This window comes from Apodemus sylvaticus, chromosome 9 (assembly GCF_947179515.1).
Source record: "Apodemus sylvaticus chromosome 9, mApoSyl1.1, whole genome shotgun sequence".
Taxonomy (NCBI): Eukaryota; Metazoa; Chordata; class Mammalia; order Rodentia; family Muridae; genus Apodemus; species Apodemus sylvaticus.
Window position 1 is genome coordinate 80042053 of NC_067480.1, and position 22517 is coordinate 80064569.

The 22517-nt window shown below is 47.4% G+C and overlaps 1 protein-coding gene across 2 annotated transcripts; it reads right to left on the reverse strand.

The window, feature by feature from the left end:
• Positions 1–6115: 6115 nt before the first annotated feature.
• Positions 6116–15431, reverse strand: Mrps10 (mitochondrial ribosomal protein S10). Of its 2 annotated transcripts, none has more exons than XM_052193442.1 (7): positions 15357–15431; positions 12460–12524; positions 12310–12379; positions 9797–9933; positions 8828–8936; positions 6959–7048; positions 6116–6589 (listed from the first exon to the last, which is right to left on the reverse strand). In XM_052193442.1, exons 1-7 carry the CDS (start codon positions 15402–15404, stop codon positions 6476–6478), a joined length of 633 nt encoding a protein of 210 aa, XP_052049402.1. In that variant the 5' UTR covers positions 15405–15431; the 3' UTR covers positions 6116–6475. The 2 variants fall into 2 exon arrangements, with proteins under 2 accessions (XP_052049402.1, XP_052049401.1); XM_052193441.1 differs by having other exon boundaries at positions 12310–12382.
• Positions 15432–22517: the final 7086 nt, after the last annotated feature.

Here is a 22517-nt window from a genome sequence, read left to right on the forward strand (position 1 = left end):
CAGGTTCAGTACTCCTGTGGCTTCTCCCCTGGAGCTATGTCCTCTCTGTCACCTTCTCCATCTAACCCTCACCTGAAAGGCCAATGCACCAATGAAGGGGGCTTAAGAAGAGAGAATGAGGTTGAGGGAGTGTGGCACAGTGGTGTGGGGGAAGGGGGTGCCCAGGCGGGCCCATGCCCAAGCACCCCTTCCCCCTGAGGGACCACACGCACAGACATGGTATAGAATAGATTTTATTCAGGGCAGAGGATGGGAGTTAGTGGTAGAGAAAGGCAGAGAGAGAGAAAGAGAGAGAGAAAGAGAGAGAGAGAGAGAGAGAGAGAGAGAGAGAGAAAAGTGGAGGTCGGCCATGACCACGTGGAGAGAGGGGGGAGGGGAGAGCCCAAGGGGCAGAGAGGTGAGGGGGGGGGAGAGGAGGGGCAAGTAGCCCCTTTTATAGTGGGCCAGGTCTATGGGGTGGGGCATACCTGGCTGTTGCCAGGTAAGTGTGGGGTGGACCTTAGACAGAATACCTGGGTTTCAATTGTACATCTTAAGAAAAATTTTCCCTTCTCCCAAATGTACTTAGTCTTATTCCCTCCCTATACTAATGTGTTCCAACATCTTGTTAAGTCCAGGCCCTTGCCATATCCAGGACAGCTCCAGAGAAGCAACCTTCAGATGTGCTCCAATCTCCTCTCAGCTTCTCCAGACGCAGACAGCTTCTACTGGACCCGTTCTCCTGACCTATCCTCGGATGGCTCCACAGACCCTGGACAGCAAGGAAGCAGCCAGTCCTCTGAGACTGGACAATCACCCCCCATACCCCTTTCTCTAGGTTCCCCAGAGACACGCCGCCCCTGTCAGCATGAAGCAGCCAGATCTCAACAACGACCCTATTCCTGCTTCTCCATATTCCTGCTTCACCGTCACTTCTTTTTCTTTTTTAATTAAACAAATACTGGTGTATGTTGGTATTCTGTCTAAGCTCCACCCCACACTTACCTGGCAACAGCCAGGTATGCCCCGGCCCATAGACCTGGCCCACTATAAAAGGGAGCTACCTCCTCCTCCTCTTCTCTCTCTCTGCTCTCTCTCATCCTACTCTCACCTCTCTGCCCCTTGGGCTCTCCTCCCCCTCTCTCCATGTGGTCATGGCCGACCTCCACTACTCTCTACTCTCTCTCTCTCTGCCTTTCTCTACCACTAACTCCCAACCTCTACCCTGATAGAATAATAGAATAAACTCTATTCTATACCATGTCTGTGTGCGTGTGGCCCCTCAGGGGGAAGAGGTATTTGGACATGGGCCCGCCTGGGCACCCCTTCCCCCACACCACCATGCCACATTCCCAAACCCCATTCTCTCTTCTTAAGCCCGGTTCATTGATGCATTGGCCTTTCATTTGGCCTTTCATCACCTGACTAGGTTGGCTCTCACTGAAGCAGTCTCTGCCCTGTGTGCTTCTTCCCACCCCGCCCTCCCCCTCCCCCACCTGTACCCGGGAAGCTGAGAGTTGCTGGAGTGGGCCATCACAGTGCTGCATTGCTGCATGTGTGCCCATCCCCCCACGTGTGCTTCTCTGCTGAAGTCTCGCACTCCACCTCACACCCTCCATTAATCCCCAGAGACCTCACCCCTGCCTCAAGTTTGCTGTGTCTGCAGAGAGGAGGCTGTAGGGGATACGGAAGGACTGATGGATGGAGGGAAGTGGGTGGGGGTGGGGTGGTGGAGAGCCCAAGGCGACACCGTGGAAATGGGAGGCTGAGGGAAGTTCACAGCTAGAGAGCCGCGGGGTCTGACCTATCTTTGGAGCACACTGCCCTGAGAGCGGGGTGTGTTGGCTCATGAATGCAATCCCAGCCACTGGGAATCTTACCCACGTGAGCTGAGATTCCAGGCCAGCCTGGGCTACATAGCAAGACTTTGCCTCAAAGGAAAAAGAAATTAGCAGGGGCTGGAAAGATGGCTCAGTGGTTAGGACCTCTTTCTTGCTGCTCTTACAGAGGACCCTGGCTCAGTTCCTGGCAGCCACATAGTCGCTCATGTCCACCTATGCTTTCAATTCCAAGGAGTCCAACACCTCTTCTGGCCAGCACGGGCACTGCATGCATGCATGCAATGCATATGTATATACGGAGGCAAAAAGCATAAAAAAACAAACCTTTAGGGCTGGAGAGATGGCTCAGTGGTTAAGAGCAGTGACTGCTCTTCCGAAGACCGTAAGTTCAATTCCCAGCAACTACACAGCAGCTCTCAACCATCCATAATGAGATCTTCTGGGATGTCTGAAGACAGCTACAGTGTACTTACATAAAATAATAAACACATCTTTAAAAAAAAACCTTTAAAAAGTAATTGTAAGAAGAAGCAAAGTGTTTGTGGGCCTATAATCCCAGCCACTTGGGAGGCATGCACAGAAAAGTATATGTTCCAGGCCTAAGAGAGACTCCTGTCTGGGGGAGGGGCTTAACTCAGCAGTGAGCTCTTTCTTAGCCTGTGTGAGGTCCTGGGTTCAAGCTCCAGTATCCACGAGGAAGGGAGAAGAAAAATTCTATGAATGAAACACAACTTGTAGTCTCTGGCCTAGAAACCTCAAATTGGTTGGCTTTTGAGTGAGCCGGTTGCCCATGACCTGCCCTATAAATACCGCTGACCTACTGAGGCATAAATAGATCACTTTGAAGAGGATTAAGGCTCCATAGTGGGGAGCCATAGCTGGAGGTGTGTAACAATAGTAAGGGCTTACAGACGGTGGTGACGGAGCTAGGCACGGAGCAGGGCATTCGCCAGCCCCGGACTGCGGCAAGAAGCTGCACGCATGCGCACGGAGATGCTGAGCGCTCTGACCCAGCCCCGCCTAGCTGAAGCCTTGTTATCAGTGTGCACGGTGCTGTCCTGCCTTGCTGAGGCCGGAGGTCCTGAGTTCAAATCTCACATGGTGGTTCACAGCCATCCATAAAGAGATCTGATGCCCTCTACTGGTGTGTCTGAAGACTACTACAGTGTATTTACATATAATAAATAAATAAATCTTTAAAAAAAAAGAAAGAAGGGAACGGGGAAGACGTTTGAATATACTGAAATGAACATACATGTCTGAGTAAGCTTTGTAAAAATAAAGTTAGGTTTGATGTGTGATGATGCATGTCCGTGTTTTAGCCACCGCACGTGTGAGGACAACTTTTGGGAGTTCTTTCCTTCCACCAGGGGGTTCTGGGGATTGAACTCAGGTTACCAGGCTTGGTGGCAAGCACCTTTACCTGCTGAACCAACTTGCTGACCCAGTAGAGGCGGGGTTTCCTTATTTTGTTTTTAAGGCAAGGTCTTACTTTGTAGCTGAGGTGCTCTCTCTCTCTCTCTCTCTCTCTGTGTGTGTGTGTGTGTATGTATGTATAGGCATGTGCACAACTGAGTGTGGAAGTCAGAACAAATCAGTATATTTCCAGTTTCAGGAAACAAACTCAAGTCAGGCTAAAGAGGCAAGTACCTTTATTTCCTCAGACATCTCCCTGCTCCCCGCCCCCACCGTCTTTTATTCTTTGAGGCAGGGTCTCGCTATGTAGAGCTGGCTGTCTTGGAAGTCACTAAGCAGAACAGATAGGTTTAGAACAAGATATCTGTCTGCCTCTGCCTCTCCAGTGCTAGGATTAGAGGCGTGCATGACAATGCGTGTACAGCCTCCTTTGAGAGACGTTTAACTGTAGTTCGGGCTGCCTCAGACTTATGGCAGTCCTCCTGCCTCAACCTCCCCAGGGCTGGGTCTGCAGGTCTGAACCTCCACACTCAGCTCACAGCCCCTGAATTCAGGTGCTGGATTCGCCCCGCCACTCACCTGAACTTGAAACCACCATTTCTTGGTCCTGGGTTTATCATTCAACTGGGTGACTAAATGAGCAGGTCCAAAGCCTCAGCTCTCTCTGTTGTTAAGAGTTAATGATGCATCTGCCATATTGTTGTAAGGAGTAAATCAGATAGCATGTGTACATGACACCCCCTGGGAGAGACATGGCATGGGGCAGTGTCTATCGTGGGCGTGTGACATGTGTTCCATCTGAAGAAAACCTCCCAGCTGAGCTCCGGGCTAGTGTCTCTCCCTCTCTTCTGGGTGGTTCTTAACACAGCACACAACACCGCATCACTGCCCCGCCCCCCGCGCTGCCAGCAGAGCTACTCAGCCCATGCCTCTGTTGGCTGCTTTAGCTAATGCTTAATAGGTAGGTAGTTCCCCACATCCCACTCAAGCGTAATCCTCGCTGTGGTAGGGTTAAGTAGCTCGCCTAAGATAGCCTTGAACTGTTGGCAATCCTCCTGCCTCAGCTTTTTACTATGGCTTGTTTATCTGCATCACTTCTTTTGAAAGGACAGAAATTCGGCATTTAAGATTAGCTTAATCTTAGTGGATCTGTAGGCAAACCAGCAACTTTAAACAAACTGAACATGATTATCATTAATATGGAAAAGTGTGCTTCACACAAGAGAAACCAACAGCAAACTGGAGGACCACACCTTAACAAAACAACTTTGCCTTCCAGACCTCTCAGCTTTCAGGATACATCACCTGCCAACAGGCAGAGGCAGGCAAGCCTTCCGGAGCTTGAGGTGCACACCTGGTGTCCCAGCAATTCTGGGGCCGAGGCAGGAGGACAAACTCAAGGCCAGCTTGAGTCAATGGTGTGAGCCTTTCTTAAAGGGGCGGTGTGGCGGGTGAGGGCTCACGATGGGTCAGAGGACGGTCTTCCAATCCCAGCACCCACTCCAGGCAGCTCATGCCGGCTTCAAAGAGACAGGACACCTTTGGCCTCCTGCACATACCCATACATAGATAATTAAAAACAAACAAAGCTTAAAAAAAAAGATAGTTTTTGCTGCATGTGCGGTGGTATCTTTATCTTAAAATGAGATTTTAAAAATTCATTTTTACTTATGGTGTTTGGTTGTGCACTTGCATAGGTCCCAGGACAACTCCTGGGCGGTTCTTTCTTCCCACTGTGTGAGTTCTGAGTGCTCACGTGTCTGCTTCACATGCCACTGGCTTCAGACTTACTGCATAAACGACTAACCTAAATGACTTGGCTTATGGGTATTCGTCTGAAAACAACTGGGAATGGATGTCCATCCGCTGAAGTGGTTTGCATCAGTCCCGGGGGAGCATTTGTCCTATTGACTTTTATTGTCTATAAAAGAAAAAGCCCTCAAATCTTATGTGTGAGTCTAGACCATTTTAGAATCACGCCTTTTAGATAAAAGTGAGTCAGGCTGCTGCGTTGCTAGACCTGGCCTTAGGTCCTGCTCCTGCCTGACCAGTTCCTTCCCAACCGTGAGCTTACTCCTGAGGTAAGCATGCTCAGACATACTTTGTGAATGACAGTCAACACCAGAGCAAGAGGTCACAGGCGACGGGCTGTGAGTCTTCCCATGGTAATGACAGTTTAGCACACAAGCAATATGTATTCAGAGCCCTGACACATGGTGTCAGGCCAGGCAATTCTGTGTAGGGGACAAAGCAAAGGAAACCACGTGAGACGCAGGCCTCCTCTACACACCACACCAAAGCCAAAAGAACCAACTGTTTCGCCCCAGTGCGGTTTGCCTCCTGGGTTTTCCATGCAGTTGAATTTCACAGAGAAGTAGGTAACTTCAAACAAGGCAGGGACGCCCACCAATCAAGAACGCCTATCCATGTGAAACTCAAGGGAAAACACTTATTTGCTCCCACAGTCCGTACAAGCCACTGGTTCTATTTAACTGATGGTAATCACCACAGTTCAGGGCAGAGTTCACTGAATAACAGCTTGATGAACAAATGACTCACAGGACAGATGATGCCTAATGCTTGAGCGAAGAGATTCACGGCACTGGCCACGGGCAGGGGCCCCACAGGGCTCTGGGCTACAGGGGTTGAGCCTGGGCCATGGTGCGTGGCCAGTTTCTGAAGCAGCGCTGACATCAGTCGTGGGCTGCTCATCACCTCCGGGCTGGATGCACAAGGGGAAGGCCACATTTAAACTGCCTGGCATTCATTAACCACAGTTGTTTGGGGGACTTGAAAACACAAATGTGCATGAGAAAGGTACCACTCATTTCCTGTTGAATGAACAAGTAAACATTTACAATTAGCACAAACCAGCCAGGCACGGTATATACACTTTTAATCCATCATTTGGGAGGCAGAGGCAGGTAGATCTCTGTGAGTTCCAGAAATAAAAATGAATGAATGGATGGATAAATAAAAACAAAATAAAATCAGCACAAGCTAACGAGAAGTCAGCAGTGTGATTCCCGGCTCCTTTGCTTCTGGTTGGACAGAAGGTTGCTAATGTTTGTTCCAATCGGAGCACAAGCATAGTCTGCTAAAAAGGAGGGATACAGCGGTTCTTCCCTGAAACCCAGCCTGCTCTCTCTTGGCTGCACACAGGCGTGAGGCCCGACAGAGCAAGGACAGGCGGCCCTGAGTCCCCTCGGCTGGCGGCTCTCCTGTGACACATGCTCAGTTCAGGCCTGGCACGGCTGCTGTCCCGAGGCTTGTGACCGGCTTTCTTCTTTCTCCTCGGGAACTGTTTCCCACATGGGCTCCTTGATGTGTTCCGGCAACTGCTGTATCTGTGTCTAAAACCAGAAACAAAGCACCTGCAACGCAGTGCTGACTTTGAAATGAACTCTGCCTACGACCTGATCACCGACCTGTCACCCTCTGCTTTTCTCTCACCCGTCACCTCCGAGGGCTTCCGAGTAACGGAGACTAAAGGCCAGTGTGTAAGCTGTCTGACCCCAGTGTCCTCCGAGGGGGGCCATGCTGGAATATCCAAGTTTTAACAACTATTAGGGAGACTTCTAAGATGGCTCATGGAGCACTTGGGTGGTGGGGTGGGCCTGATTCTGTGCCCAGTGTGCCACAGGCCCTGTCCTCCACAGCCAGGACAAGGCTGGAGGGTAACAGCCCAGGCAGCACTCAGGAGGCAGGAATTGAAGCCATACCTTTGTTACTTCCATGGCCACCCCTTCAGGTAGGTTCCGTTGGATATACTCCAGGTAGACACTGGCTGTGCATCCAGTCAAATGTTTTAACTAAAACAGAAAATGAACATGTTTTGCCACAGAGCCAGATCACAGATCTCTGAGGCTTTTTCGTCCCTTTCCAGTGATGAAGTCTGGTCTTCTAAGAAACCTTACACGGATTCTCATCTGGAAGTGTGCAGGAAGGCTGGAGAGGTGGGCAGTGGTCACGAGCCCCAGCTGCTCCTGCAGGACTCGGAATCAGTTCTCAGCACCCACACAATGCCTCACAACTGCCTGTAACTTCAATTCCAGAGCATCCAGTCCCCTCTCCTGACCTCTCCTGGCTGTGGGCAGACACGTGGGGCAAGAAACAAAACCGTTCAGTGGCTCAGGGGGAAGGCCCAGCCTCTCAGCCCTGACGACCACGCCCTCGTGCTACAGAGAGCTGACCTCTACAAGAGGTCCTTGACCTCCCCACCAGGGTTGTGGCATGTGCCCCATCTATAACCAAAAATAAGTAAATGTTTTGTGTCGAGACAGAGCTTCTCTGTATAGCCCTGGCTGTCCTGGAACTTGCTCTTTAGACCAGGCTGGCCTCAAACTCAGAGATCCACCTGCCTCTGCCTCCTGACTGCTGGGATTAGAGACATCCCTCATTACTGCCCAACACAAAGAAATAAATGTTAAAAAAAAAAAATACAGCTCCCAACTGAACTTGGTGTGGGGTGTCGAGTTCAGCAGTGGACCCCATGCCTGTCCCCTGCTTTCCACATGCAGGCACACGCCTGTCTTGGTGACTCTGAACTATCCCGAGTGAGCCTCAAAGCCTCATTTCATCTCTCACTGATCCTAGGGAATGGGTTGTGCTCCTGCTCCTGCTCCCATTTTATAAATGCCACACAGGGAGTAAGCACCAAGACTCGAAGCTCTGCACTGTCAGTCTGACCTCAGAATGCAAACTTGAATCATAACAATGGTGGCCCAGGTAGATGTATGAACGATCCACAGCTAATGTTTGCAGCCCCTATGCCGAGTATCACTGTGTGGGAAATCCAGTCAGCATGTGGGAAGTTATTGCCCATCTGCTTAAAAATTAAAAAGAAATATGTATGCATATGGGTGTTTTGCCTGCAAGTATGTCTGTGCACCGCACCCAAGTGTCTGGTGTTCTCAGTAGCCAGAGAGGAAGGACACTGGATAGCCTGGAACTGGCGTTAGGGATGGTAGTTGAGAGGCTGCATGTGGGTACTGGGAGTTGAACTCAGGTCCTCTGGAAGAGTAGCCAGTGCTTTAACAACTGACCCATCTCTCTAGTCCCTTGTTTTGTCTGAGACAGGGTCACTGAGCCCTGCTGCCCTTGTCTCCCGAGTGCTGGGATTACAGGTGATTCTGTCACCTCTGCCTCCAACTGCGACATCTATGTCCCTTGCTTTTTGGGTTCTGAGACTTACGCAGCGCAGAGTACTACTAAGCTCACTATGCCAAGAATGACCCTCAACTGCTGCTCCTCCTTCCTCCACCTCCCAAGTGCTGTGCAAGGCCCGTGCTTGCTTGCGTGGACTGCATGAAATATTAACTAGACCTTTTGAAATGTGAGCAAACATTGCTTCAGTGCTGTCTCCTGTGCCATGCTCTACATGCTGAGCCATTTGAAGTGCACACATTTCACGGTGGCTCTGTGTCTGCTCTTCTTACCGGACAGCTTTCACCAGAACAAGAGTGGCCTTCTAGACCCCTGGCAGCCATGGCTTGGCTGAATGGAAACTGACTGGGCCATGTAGGCTGACGCATGCTCCATGCTAATGGCGTTGGGTGCTCCTCAGATGCATGCCGGGCAACGACACCCACCTCCAAACACCTGTAGAGCGTCCTCATCTCATACTGGACTCTGTGCTTCTTGAAGATGTGCACTGACTTGAGCAGAGTGAAGCGCTCTATTTTCCGTGGCGGCTCATGTCTGCATTAGTGGAGAGGACAAATCCTCAGTGAGGCTCTGTGTGAGTCACTGGACCACAGCATCAGAACACAGCACTGCAGGTCAGACTCGCTCAATTACAGGCGCTAACTGGCATTTAAATTTCCATGTGTCAAGTCGCATCTGTAACAGCTGCTTTCACAAGACTCAGGCCAAAATAAATACTGCAGATAGCAGGAAGCACCTTTTCCCACACCCAGACAAGCAGAGCCATGCGAGAATGTGCACACATGCGCAGCTGACACCCTGCACACACACACACACACACACACACACACACACACACACACACACACCACCACCACCACCATCACCACTACCACCACCCCCATGCATGCCAGTTATGAAGACTAGCAATGGTGATGAACCTAAGAGTAATGTCTGCTGTTTCAGGGTAATTTATGGACAGACTGGCAAAGCCTCAGATGAGGCCTGGTCAGCAGCACGGGTGCCGCGAGGCAGTGACTCGGGTGCTGCAGGAAGCTCCCCTCACAGGAAGCTCTCGGGAGCCGGGGTGGCTCAGGGTGGTTGCACAGAGTGCAGGCGTGAGCCAACAAACCATCATGTCCGACCAGAGCCTCAGAGCCTCCCTGTCTCACAGAGACCCTAGACAGGAAGCTTCCTGGGCTTACGCATGCCAGTGTGATTTCTAGAAAGGGTTTATTTTTCTTGTTTAGTACTTAACAATCTAGCAGACAGGAAGTGACACCGCTTGCCAGGATTCCACAGGACAAGCCTCAGCTTCCCCACACATGTATCAATGTCACAAGCAGACCTACCTGGGGTGGGTCCCAGTCACATCATGGCAGACAACAGGTCAGACTAGGAAAGGTCATACTTACACGCTAATAGAAATGCCAAGTTCTTTAGCAGCAAGCACAGCAAAATACTCGTAGCTGTCTAACACGGCCTTGTCATGAGCCTTCACTAAAATGGACAGGCGTTTGTACAACATGTCTGGCTCATCGGAAGTGGTTATCTAAGATACAAAATACAAGTTTTGGTTTTGGTTCTTGTAATATTTACATTCAGCAAATTTAACATAATATTGTTTGAACGACTTTAGACTAATAAATGAGAAAACAGACAATGTTTTAACCTACTAGCTTGCCTCCCAGGGCCACACAGACCTGCACATGACCTTCCAAACCCGTGAGAGTCCGTGAGGATCACACAACCTTCAAGGTCACTACAAAATCATGATGGAGGTTCAAACTCAATTATGCCTGAGCCCCAGATTTCGTCTCAGGGTCTGTTAACAAGTGACCCAGCTAGAAGGGCAGACCTGAAAAGCTCGCCCCTGGTGGCCACACCATGAGAACTGTGTGATTCCCTGCCTGCTCCTCCGGGAACTCAGGGTTAAGGTAATATGCTTGTGCTAAAGCTCTTCGAATTTCTACAAGGAAAATCTATGAAGACACAAATTAAAGTGCTTATAAATCGTTAAACACTGCTATACAACTATTAAACACTGTAGTTGTTATACAAAGCACAGCCAGCTCCACGCATCCCTTTTATTAGGAATTCATTCATGTATGGTTGGCTTGTCTTCACACAGAAATTACTCATGTCTAATTAAAATGTTATGACACTGGCTGGACCATCCACACCAGTACGAAAGGCCTTAGAGATGATGGGCTTGGCCCTCTGGCTTCTTCCACAAGGGGAATTATCTTCATTTCAGTCACCATTAGGCTGGGAAATGTCATTACTAATCTAGTGAGTCAGGGTTAAAGTACTTCACCCCTGAAGAGAGAGAGCCACTTAGTAACCAGGAAGACAGACATCTGTTCTCAATTATTCCAAATAAGATGGTTGGAAAGACAGGATTAACTCACCTCTCTATCAGAATTGGGGGCCTAGAGGGGCATACAGTCCTACGGGGTTGTCTATTTGATCTTGTAGGGCTTGTTTACTAATTTAAACTTTTGTGGTGTTTAGAGCGCTGGGTAAAAACTCTACTACTGAGTTAGCCTCACGATCCCCTATTAGGTTTAAAGTTACTGTGAATTTGCAATAAATCTTAAAAGATTTCTGAAGATGTCTTGTGAGATCATTATCAATTTAGCTTGGAATAGACACCTAACATCACAGGGTCTGATTTCCCAGAAGTACTTAAGTGGCTAGAACAAGCAGTAAAGAGACTGTGTGTGTGTGTGTGCGCGTGTGAGGGTGTGTGTGTGTGTGTGCATGTGTGTGAGAGTGTGCATGTGTGTGCATGTGTGTGTGTGAGCGTGTGCATGTGTGCGTGTGTACATACACATGCATGCACTATGGCATGCAGGTGGATTCTGAGGACACCTTCCCTGCTTCCACCATGTGGGTTCTGGGAATGAGCCCAGGCTGGGCCCCTGCTGAGCCACCTTTCTGGTCATCTATCTTACTATTAAAAAGGAAGCATTTTGATTGTATTTGTCTACATTTGTGCTATGGATACACATGGAGGCCAGAGGACACTCGTGGGAATTGGCCCTCCCTTTTACCGTGTGGGTCCTAGGACTGAACCCAGGGCGCCAGGCTAATTGCCATCACCCGCTGAGTCATCTCACTGGCCAGACCATGTATTTAAAACTGTCTGACACTGAGCCTGGAGCTTGGTGACTGGGCTAGACTGGGCTCAGACTAAAATGAGAAATGGAAAGATTTAGAATTTTTAGAACTTTATTAAGAACTGGAGTGTGACCTGTAAGCTTATCACTTAATGTAAGGCAGGGGGATTAGGAGTTCCAGGTCATCCTTGGCTATATAGCTAGTTAGAGGCTAGCCTGGGCTAGACAGCATCTTGTCTTAAACTCTGTAAGGCCACATAGCTACTTGTGTATTCACCGTTTTTGTACCAATGAAACTGCTTTAGTGTGACGGAGCAACACTCAAGCCCAGGCTCAAAATCCACAAGGAAGGCTTGAAAGCCACAGAAAGATTTTTTTTTTTTTGGTGACTCGAGGATTCAGCACAACTAAAATCTAAAATATCATACTCCTGAATTATGCCGAGCTAAGAGCAAGAGGCCACGCATTGCCGCATTTATCTAGTGCAAATAATGACTTTCTTTAGGCCTTTCTTGGATAGTATGAAATAGCCCAGGATCTCCCAGGGACATCACAGTCCACGCTGTGTACTTGCTGGTATTCTATGATAAAGAAGTATATGTGTTTGGGAAATAAGGCTGAGTGAAATAACCAGGAAAAATTGAAATTATTAATTCCATTTGTTGCTGTTGTTTGAGACAGGTCACCTGTAATCTAGGCAGGCCTTGAACTTGCTATGTAAATGAGAATATCCTCCCTCTAGCTCCTAAACGCTGGCTGGAGTCACAGGCCTTCCACGCCCTGCCCTGCCCTGCGCAAGTACCTACCGTGGGTCTGGTCAGATCCTTTGGGACATCCATGTGCAGGTTGGACAATGGCAACCACGTCATACTGGCGCTGCTGTGGGGGAGAGAAGGCTCAGTCACAGCACAGTTCTGTTTCCTAGCAAGATTAAGCAAATGCGGTTGCATACTCACAGTGGGAGGCCACCAGTTCTGGTTGTCCTGCTCTTAGAACCATTTATAGTTGAATTCCCCAATTCCTAAAAAGGATGGAGGGGACAGGTGTCAGAAGTAAAGTCACTTCCCAGAGCACAAGGCAGAAGGCACAAGGCGCTCAGAAGGGGGATCTCAATCTTTCAGAGGGAAATACTGGGCGTCAAAAAGACCAAATTAGGTTGAATCAAAAACAAAGTGCCGGGTGGTGGTGGCACAGTCACCTTAATCCCAGCACTCAGGAGGCAGAGGCAGCAAATCTCTGAGTTTGAGGCCAGCCTGGTCTATACAACGAGTTCCAGGACAGCCAGGGTAACACAGGAAAACCCTATCTTGAAAAACCAAAAAGCAAATTAATGAATGAACAAACAAACAAACAAAAACAAAGTGTTTACTGCTGTTAGGAGCCCGGTTCAGTTCTCAGCACCCACACTTACTGTAACTCCAGTGTAACTCCCTCTGGCCTCCATAGGTGCCCAAATGCATGCGGTGCACAGAAAACTCACATAGGTACACACAAAGACACATGAATTAAAAACAAAAACAGAGCCGGGCGGTGGTGGCGCACGCCTGTAATCCCAGCACTCTGGGAGGCGGAGACAAGTGGATTTCTGAGTTTGAGGCCAGCCTGGTCTACAGAGTGAGTTCTAGGACAGCCAGGGCTACACAGAGAAACCCTGTCTCAAAAAAAAACCAAATCCAAAAACCCAAAAACCAAAACCAGAAACAACTTAGCTAGGCCTGTGATCTGAGTACTTTGGAGGTGGGGTAGAAGAGGCCCCGTTCAAGGACAGCCAGATGTACCAAGGATTCATTGTTCCAGAAACAAAAGAGAACAACAAGTCTTTTAAAATTACATGTCTTTATAATTTAATCTTTGCTTGGCCGAAGCACCTTGCTTGTAAATTACCTAAAATACAGCACACACCAAGTCCCTACCCATCATTAACTACTACTCCACAAGCTGCCCTAACAACACAGCACAAACCCTTTAAGCGAGCGCCCCCTAGTGGAAAGGAGGCAAATGGGTAGCTCATGGTTTCTTAGCTACCCAGTAATACTTTAAACTGAAAAGTATATTCTTAAATTATTATATAAATAATAATATTTACTTATATATTGATATATATAATATATAAAATAAAATCTTTATTTTTAAAAATAAAATCTTTAAAAATACAGCAAAATAAAATCTTTAAAAATACAACATAGACGGAAATAACAGGGAGGCACAAGGACAGAAATTAGAACAACTAGCGGGTGCATTTAAAACAGCCTGTGCTCGCCGTAGTGGTGAATGCCTTTAATCCCAGCATTGTGAGGCAGGAGGATCTGTGGCCCTGGGGCCAGCTTGGTCTACCCAGGAGGTTCGAGGACAGCAAGGATTCCATGGAGAGACCTTGTCTTAAAACACAGCATTTCCTTGCTCTTATGCTGTGAGACAGGTTACAGCCTTGGGCACCAGGCTCAGTGTGAGAGTGTGTGTGGTCACCCCCCAACACTCAAGACAGCAAGCTCTCCTAACACTAGTGACCCAAATGCTAAGAAGTGGGACACTTCCCAGTCACATGCTTCCTCTGAAATCGTTTTGTCGACTCTGAGGTAGGGGTGGCATGCCACACAACCTGGCCTCCGACTGGAGAGATATGGAGGCCTTGAGCATCCAATATGTCTGCCTTCACCTCCCAAGTGCTGGCTGCGAACCACTCACTGCAAGAACTTTGTTTTATCCAGGGCTTGGGCATGCACAGAGCTGGCAGGATAAAGTTTTTCTCACAAGTGCAAACAACTGTCTCTAGCATCCTAGCTTTCTTTTAAAAACATTTCTACATTTGTATGGGTTTTTCTACATGCATGTACATGTATGTGCAAAAGTGTAGAGGCTAGAAGCTGTTGGGTGTCATTAAGGTAGGATTAGAAGCAGAGGACCTAAGTCCCACAGAAGGCTAAGAATGGAGTTCAGTGGCAGAACCTTTGTCCGGTGTGAGCAAGGCCCTGGGTTCAATCTCTAGTATGAAAAACAAACACTTTTTTTCTTTTCTTTTTGAGACACAAGTTCATGGGGCCCACTCTGGTTTTGAACTCTGTATGTAGCTGAGAGTGATTTTGAACTTTCGATCCTCTTGCTTTGACCTCGCAAGGGCTGGTATTACAGGTGTGGGCCACCATCTCTGGGTTAGGTACTGTTGTGGAGGCAACCCAGGGCAGGCTCTGGCGTCAAGCACTCGAGCAACTGAGCGACAGACTCAGCCCTTCCTTTTTTAAAATTTGTTTATGTTTGGAAGCAGGGTCTCAATATGCAGGCCAAGTTTACAAGTAATGCCATTTCAGTGTGAGCCATCAGATCCTGTTCTGAGCTTTATTTTCAAAACTACTAAGTGACTACTGAGAAGTCAAAGGTTTCAAGACCAAGGGCCTTTTTTTTTTTTTTTTTAAACTATTTTGCAATAGAATCTCAATATGTTGCCTGGCTGTCTTCCTATCCAGAAGTCCGCCTGACTCCTTTCCCCTCGGAGCCCTCAGGGTCGATGTCCTAACCCCTGGGGGCGAGCAGGACGTCTCAGTGAACCTCCACTAGAGCTTTATGAGACCCAGCCCGGCTCTGCTAAGTATCCGAGGCTAGCTTCCTGTCTTCTCAGATCAAGGCTTTCATTACCCTTTCTAACGTGGAGGGAGGGCTTCTGAACACGTTTTTCTCATCTTCCCCACTCTGACGTTTTAAAGTTGTCATTCGTCTTGTCGAAAGAAAAACCTGCCCTTTTCTTGTCACTTTCTAATAACAACTCTGGAGGAAGATTCCGAACCGGTCGGGCAGAGCGTGGCAGCGAGACTCGGCGACGGAGCCTTCGGCCGCCAGGATCCCCCGCCCAGCCCTTTACCTGCTGCAGGCGCCGGCACATAGCCACACACGCTGCGCGCGCCGCCATCTTGGTGCCCTGACCTCCCAGGATCGCTTCCGGGGTCACAGCCTTGTTCACGAACCATAGAGTTCGAAAAAGAGAGAGTGTCTCCTGTGTTCCGGCACTGAAACGACCATAGAGACGTAGCTCCTTGAAAATTGGGTTTTTTATTTTATTTTATTTTTAAATTTCTACTTTATTATTTATTTAATTATTTATTATTCACTCATACATTTAGGTTTTTGAGTGGATGGTCGCTTTCGCTATCTGGATAAACTACCAGGTTCTGTCTATATGCTATATATCCTAAAATCCTATTTGTCTTGGGTGGTTCTGTTTGCTTAGAGACAAACACAATGAAAGACATTCTTGGAAAGGAATTTGCTGCTACTGAGTCCAAATTCTAACATTTTACTTTATTGCAAAAGCCGTTTTGTTCTTAAACTTTGTTTACACTGTCGGAATGCCAGGCTTGTTAATGGATATTTCTAAATTGTGTTTTTCCTTCTTCTTCTTTTTTTTTAAAGCTGTTAAGAGCATTTGCTGTTTTTTGTTTGTCTTTTAAAGATTTATTTATTATAAGTAAGTACACTGTAGATGTTTTTCAGACACACCAGACGAGGAAGTCAGATATCATTACAGATGGTTGTGAGCCACCATGTGGTTGCTGGGATTTGAACTCAGGACCTCAGGAAGAGCAGTCAGTGCTCTTAATCACTGAGCCATCTCTTTAGCCCCAATTGTGTTTTTTCAAAATGCCTTCCCATGCAATTTAACACCATACTTAGGAAGCACCACACTTAGGCGCTCTAGTTTCTATTTAGGTGGGTGACTCGATCAAATTTCTTCTATACTCTGGACCTATTTTTCATTTACCAAATAGAGATGAGGACAAGTTATACTTGCAGTATAAAATTATAAAGGATTAAATGAGATTAAATGCTACATGATAAATGTCATCCTGAATTTGTGACATCTCTTCTACATCCTGGGCCATAAGGGGTTGTTGGGAAAATGAATAAGGATCAACTTAATGAGATACAAAGTTTCTGTCTTAGTAAGGGTTTCTATTGCTGTGACAAAACACCATGATCAAAAAGCAAGCTGTGTGTGTGTGTGGGAAGGGTTGATTTGTTTTATACTTCCAGATCATAGTTCATCATTGGAGGAAGTCAGGACAAGAACTTAAGCAGGGCTGGAATCTGGAGGCAGGAGGTGATCCAGAGGCCATGGAGGGGTCCTGCTTACTGGTTTGCTTCACATGGCTTGCTCAATCTGCCTTCTTATAGAACCCACCAACCTAGGGATAGCCACACCCTCAGTGGGCTGGGCATTCTCCCACAGATCACCAATTGAGAAAATGCCTTACAGTTGGATCGCATGGAGACATGTCTTCACACTGAGGCTCCTTCCTCTCCAATGACTCCAGCTTGTGCCGAGTTGACACACAAAACCAGCCAATGCAGTGTCTCAATAAAGCATCGTGCCAGTGTAGAGCTGGGTCTCCCACAAGTGGCCGTGAGTTGTCTTATTTGGCAGCCCAGAGAACTAAGCAAAGGGCAGCATATCCAGATGGCACAGCTGGCGAATTGTCCACGTTCCTGCCCTCAGGCTGGCCTCTAGATGGTCTCTACATGGAAACAGAATCTTCATTAGTATGTGACTGGACTTGGCTATGCCCTCTCTACGCAGGCAATCCAGAAGCTTCCTCAGAATTAGTCTCTCTCCAAATTGTGACATTCAGGGTGGTCCCTCTCAGCCAGTGGTCTGTCCCGACAGTACCCCAACTTTCATCTCTTTGCTTCTTCTAAACTTTGCATCCATCTCTCCACGTGATACCTTCATGATGGCTCCTTACCCAAGCCTCCTGTCCTTTTGGGTGGTCTCAGCTCAGTGAGTCTGCTGCACCCTTAACGATGTGGCAGTACGGCTAGGAAATGACTCTCACTTAGTTTACCTAATCTCACGCTCACGGAAGTAATTGTATCGTAATTTTAAGGTGAAGTTTAGAGTCAAGTTGACTTGGCTAAGATCATGTAGTGAGTTCTAGATGAACCCATAACCACCTTCACAATCCCAGTTCAAGGACTGTTATAAACAGGTAGTGGGCTGGTTCTGTCTATGATGATGTTCAGCATTTGATGTCTCTTTTGGATGAGAAGACTAAAGGTACCCTCCTGCCCACCCCACTCCACAGAGAAAGTTTTATTGACTTGTTTTTATTGACTTGGTGGCATGATCTGCTATTTGGAATTAGAGAGGTATGCTCTAAGCAACCTTAATGACTAATTGTCCTCTCCGTGGAGGCCTTGGCCTTTGTTTTGATGGATTCTCTCAGCTGAGATTCAGCTCTTTCAGGACTGCTCGAAGCTGCCTTTGCTTCATTAGACTTCTCCACATCTATGCCTGAATGTGGTGGTTTTCTGAAACCCCCTTATTTTCCTCTCCTAAGTCAAGTTATGAGTTATAAAACTACATTTCAGTGTGATGCCTCAGGGGTAGGTACAGAAGTGAGGGTCTTAGAATTTTTATTGCTGTGGTGAACGCCATGATCAAAGCAACTTTAGGAAAAAAGAGTTTGTTGGGCTTACACTTCCATATTACTGTTCATCATCAAAGGAAGTCAGGGCAGGAACTCAAGCAGGGCAGAACCTGGAGGTAGAAGTTGACGCAGAAGCCATGATGCCCGGGTGGGATGCGTGCATACTGACTTGTTTTTCAGCCTGTTTTCTTATAGAACTCAGGATCACCAGCCCTTAACTTTTCAAATAAAGGCTTGAGCCAATGATTGGGCAGGAGGAAGGGGGAGGAGCTGAGAGTTTGGGGGGAGGAGCCATGGGGAATCAACATGAGGGATGACAGAGAACTCTTGGCCTGGAGAAACTGCAAGTTATATGGGATAATATAGATGGGAATAGAGTAGTGTAGTGGGAGATCTGCCCAATCTAGGCTTGTAGCTTGTATTGTTACTGATTGAGTTGAGATTTCTTTTACCGGGTAACTGGGTTGGAAACAAAGTAGCAACAATTAAGGGGATTTATTGTAATGACTTACAGTCCGCAGTCCAACTAACCCAGCAATGGGCAGCTCTCAATGGGAAGTCCAAGAATCTAGTAGCTGCTCAGTCCCATAGGCTAGTTGTTTCAGCTGGTCTTCTGTATAAGCTAGAGTCCTGAAGAAGTAGATTCAAACAGATGTGCTGGCAAGAAAGTGCAAGCAGGAAGAGAGTGAGCCTTCCTTCCTCCGTTGTCCGAATGTAGGCCTCCAGCAGCAGGTATGGTCCAGATGAGAGGTGTGACCACCACGCCTGGACCTAAGCCATTCTTTACTTGGAACTGTCCCTGCCCAAGGCTGGCCTTGAATTTAGAAATCTGCTTGCCCCTGTCTCCTGGGATCAAAGGTGTGCACTATCTTGCCAGGGCCTAAGCTTTTCATGGCCGCTATACCTCAAGATGTCCATGCCAAGATCTGGGTCAGAAGCCTGTGTCTTCCAGCCTCAAGATCTGGATCACAGGTGAGCCCTCCATTTCTGGATTGTAGTTCATTCCAGATGTCAAGTTGATAACCAGGAATAGTCACCACAACCGTAGCTTGTGTCAGGTTGACATAAAACTATCCAGCACACACTCTAAAGGAAAAAGGCAAGTTTTGCCAGCAGTGGAGCTGGGGTGACAGAGGTCAGCCCCTTTCATATTCTGTGTCATACACACACTTGTACTGCATGTTGCAAAAAGGAGTCGGCACATACGTGACATTCTAGGCTTAGCACGTCCACACTGGGCCTGGCTTGCTTGTTCCGAAGTAACTCCTGCCCCCAGCCCTGATGATCTGGGAGGAGTTTTAATACCAGCAGACACTAACTAGATCGGTTCCCCTCCCCCCAGCGTATTTTATTTATTAATTTTGCATGTGTGTGTTGTGTGTGTATAAGTCAGAGGACAGAAAACATTTAGAAGTGGTATTTTCCTTCTGCCATGTGGGTCCTGGGGAATTGAACTCAGGTCTCCTTTACCTTTGAGTCATCTTGGTGGGCTCTACATTCAGGCTTTTGAGAAGTGTTTCAAGCCAAAGATCCATGGAATGAGGGAAGAACACACACAATGATAACGAGAGAGGCATAGACACCTCAAGTCTCAGAGACCTGGCTGGTCACTGCCCAGAGCGGGGTGGGGGTGGGGTGGAGGGCTGACCTCTGCATGCCAGACTGCCTGTGTCCTCTCCTATGATCTAGTAAGAGCCGAGGCTTAGCTTAGTTCTTCAGGCTGCTAGCCCACGGGCTCTTCCATTTGACAGCTCTCTAAATGAAGCGAGGCTTTAAAGATCCGATTCCTGTCTCTGCTTGTCGGTTCCTTTAGGCTCCAGGAAGCAGCTGAGTCTGGGAGCTGCGGGTGTGTACAGGGACCTTGGAGCACGGGTGTGGCACCAGCAACATTCTGACCCTGGGCCGTCATCACAGTTTCCTCTACATTACAGCCTGAACTTTCAAATATCTGACCTCACTGAGAGGAGCGGTTCTGGAAAGTTCCAGTGAGGGCCCCTTGCTTTAGGCCCAGAACATAGATGGAAGTGAATCTAGGTGGAATCCTATTTTGACTGTACTGATTCTTTATGCATGCATGCGTGTATGTGTATATGTATTCACTGTGCGTGTTTATGTTTGTATGTATGCATGCATGTATTCACTGTATGTGTGTCCTGAGTGTCCTGTGGAGGTCCGAGTATAACTCTCAGAAGTTGTTTCTCTCCTCCTACTTTGTGGCGTCCAGGGATCCAGCTCAGGTTTGGCAGATCTCTGTCTGCTGAGCCATTTTACCAACTGATTTTGAGATAGAGTCTTGTGTAGCTCAGTTGGCCTAGAACTTGCTGTGTAGCCAAGGTTGGTCTTGAACCCCTGACTCTAATACTTCCACCACCCGGGCACTGGGATCAGAGGCAGGAACCGCCATGCCTGACTTTGCATAAAGGAAGCAATTTACCCCCTCTAGAGCTTTTTTCTTTTTCTTTTCTTTTCTTTCTTTCTTTTTCTTTCTTTCTTTCTTTCTTTCTTTTTTTTTTTTTTTTTTTTGGATTTGGTTTTGTGGAGACAGGGTTTCTCTGTGTAGCCCTGGCTGTCCTGGAACTCACTCTGTAGACCAGGCTGGCCTCGAACTCAGAAATCCGCCTGCCTCTGCCTCCCAGAGTGCTGGGATTACAGGTGTGAGCTACCACCACCCGGCTTTAGAGCTTTTTTGTTATGTTGAGAATTATTAATTTTATTTTCCCCAAAATATTCTTTTACGGTTCTTCTATGTAGAGATATTTGTGATTCTGCCTCTCTTAAGAGATGTTCCTTAAAATGTCTTCCGAATTATGTTTTGACTAAAATCCTATCCAGTTTCCCAGAACATACCTCTCAGCGAACTGGCTGTACCTGGGGCTGACAGATGTGCAGAATTCAGGATTCAATGTTCATTCTCAAAAGAATGAGTGCTTTGTGGGGCAGTGGTGGTGCACACCTTTAATCCCAGCGCTTGGGAGGCAGAGGCAGGTGGATTTCTGAGTTTGAGGCCAGCCTGGTCTACAGAGTGAGTTCCAGGACAGCCAGGGCTACACAGAGAAACTCCTCGAAAAACCGGAAAAAAAAAAAAGAGTGCTTCCTTCCAGAGTGGACCTGAGAGAACAGAGAGGCCTTAACACAGAGACAGCCTGGCTGTGCATTAATTATTACCCAGGAGGTGTACATGGAGATGCTCTTGGTATTAATAAAGTCTACATTTTGCCCTTTGGATGGTGGAGTGGGCCAGCCCCTGGTCTGCTTTTGTTCAGGGTCCAATTCTTTAGTGAAGTATTTGGTACAACCATTGTCAAACACATTATAGTATTGAAAGTGTCAAGTGACTCATGAGGGCTGAATGAATGAAGGACTGAATGAATGAAGGACTGAGTGGGTGCAGTAGTACCCCTTTTAGGGGCCTGGAATTGTGGTTCCTAAAAGCTGACTCAGTTTACAGTCCTGGCGGCATGTACACCATAGCTTGGGTGGCTGTTTTGATAGCGGACGATCTAAAAGAGTGATTAAAATTAATGCCCCACGAAGGGGCTCAGCCTCTCAGGGCGCGGAACGAGAAAGCCTCACTCAGGGCGAACGGCACAAAACAGAAACTTTCACATTTCTTCCCAAGACTACTAAAAAGCAAATGCAAATAAAATTTAGAAATTTGTATTAAAATGTAAATAAATTAGGGTTAAGACAGCTGCTGTGGAGACATATAATAAGATTTCTTTTGCTGGGGATGGGGGCAGTGAAGGGTCTCACTGTGTAGACCTGGCTGACCTGGGATTTGCTTTGTAGATAGCGGGCCTTACTAAGAGCTCTGCCTGCTTGTGCTGCCCAAGGGCTGGGATCAGAGACTCCGGAGGTGGCACAGTCTGGGGAATGCTATCACCCGAGGAGCCAACATGGAAGTCCTTGCCCTGGTTTGTCCAGGCAGGAGGAACACTTTAATGGGAATAGGATCTGACCAGCAGGTCTAAACCCGCTGTCCACAGAACAGGCGAGACAGCGGAGTTGGCACTGACCATGCCGCCTGGAATCGTCTAAGGCCGAAAGAAGGACTGTGTGAGCTGAGAGAGACCCGTAAAGGTAATGGTTTATTTCAGGACAGCTAACGCAATCCCCACTGTGTATCTGATTATGGCGCTTCTAGTGGAGGAGTGGCCACCTGTGGGAACCGGCAGTTTCTCAGAAGGCTGATTGGCTGGACTGTCCTTAATATTCTCCCGTTCTCATCTGCAAAAGTCTTCTGACCATTCAAACAACAACAACAACAACAAAACAACAACAACAACAACAAAACCAAATCCAAAACAGCATGACACAGAACATTTTGGGATGGGAGACGGCCTAGGATGCCCAGATCATCATCATCATCATCATCATCATCATCATCATCATCACTTAATTTAAGGAATGCACCTCTAAAAGACAGGTCTACAAAACATCTTTATTTGTTTGTTACATGTGATGTTTAAATAAACCATTGCTTTCTAGCTTCAAACTTTTTTTTTTAAACCCCTGGAAAATAAGACGTTTGATTCACCTTAACAAAAAAAAAAAAAAAAAAAAAAAAAAAAAAAAAAAAAAAAAAAAAAAAAGAAAGA

Excerpts from the sequence above, each read along its gene's own strand:
- Mrps10 (XM_052193441.1), bottom strand. The coding sequence starts at position 15,404 with ATGGCGGCGCGCGCAGCGTGTGTGGCTATGTGCCGGCGCCTGCAGCAG. Across the intron at positions 12,525-15,356 it reads TGTGCCGGCGCCTGCAGCAG|GAATTGGGGAATTCAACTAT; the intron begins GTAAAGGGCTGG and ends CATCCTTTTTAG. Across the intron at positions 9,934-12,309 it reads AGGATCTGACCAGACCCACG|ATAACCACTTCCGATGAGCC; the intron begins GTAGGTACTTGC and ends TTTGTATCTTAG.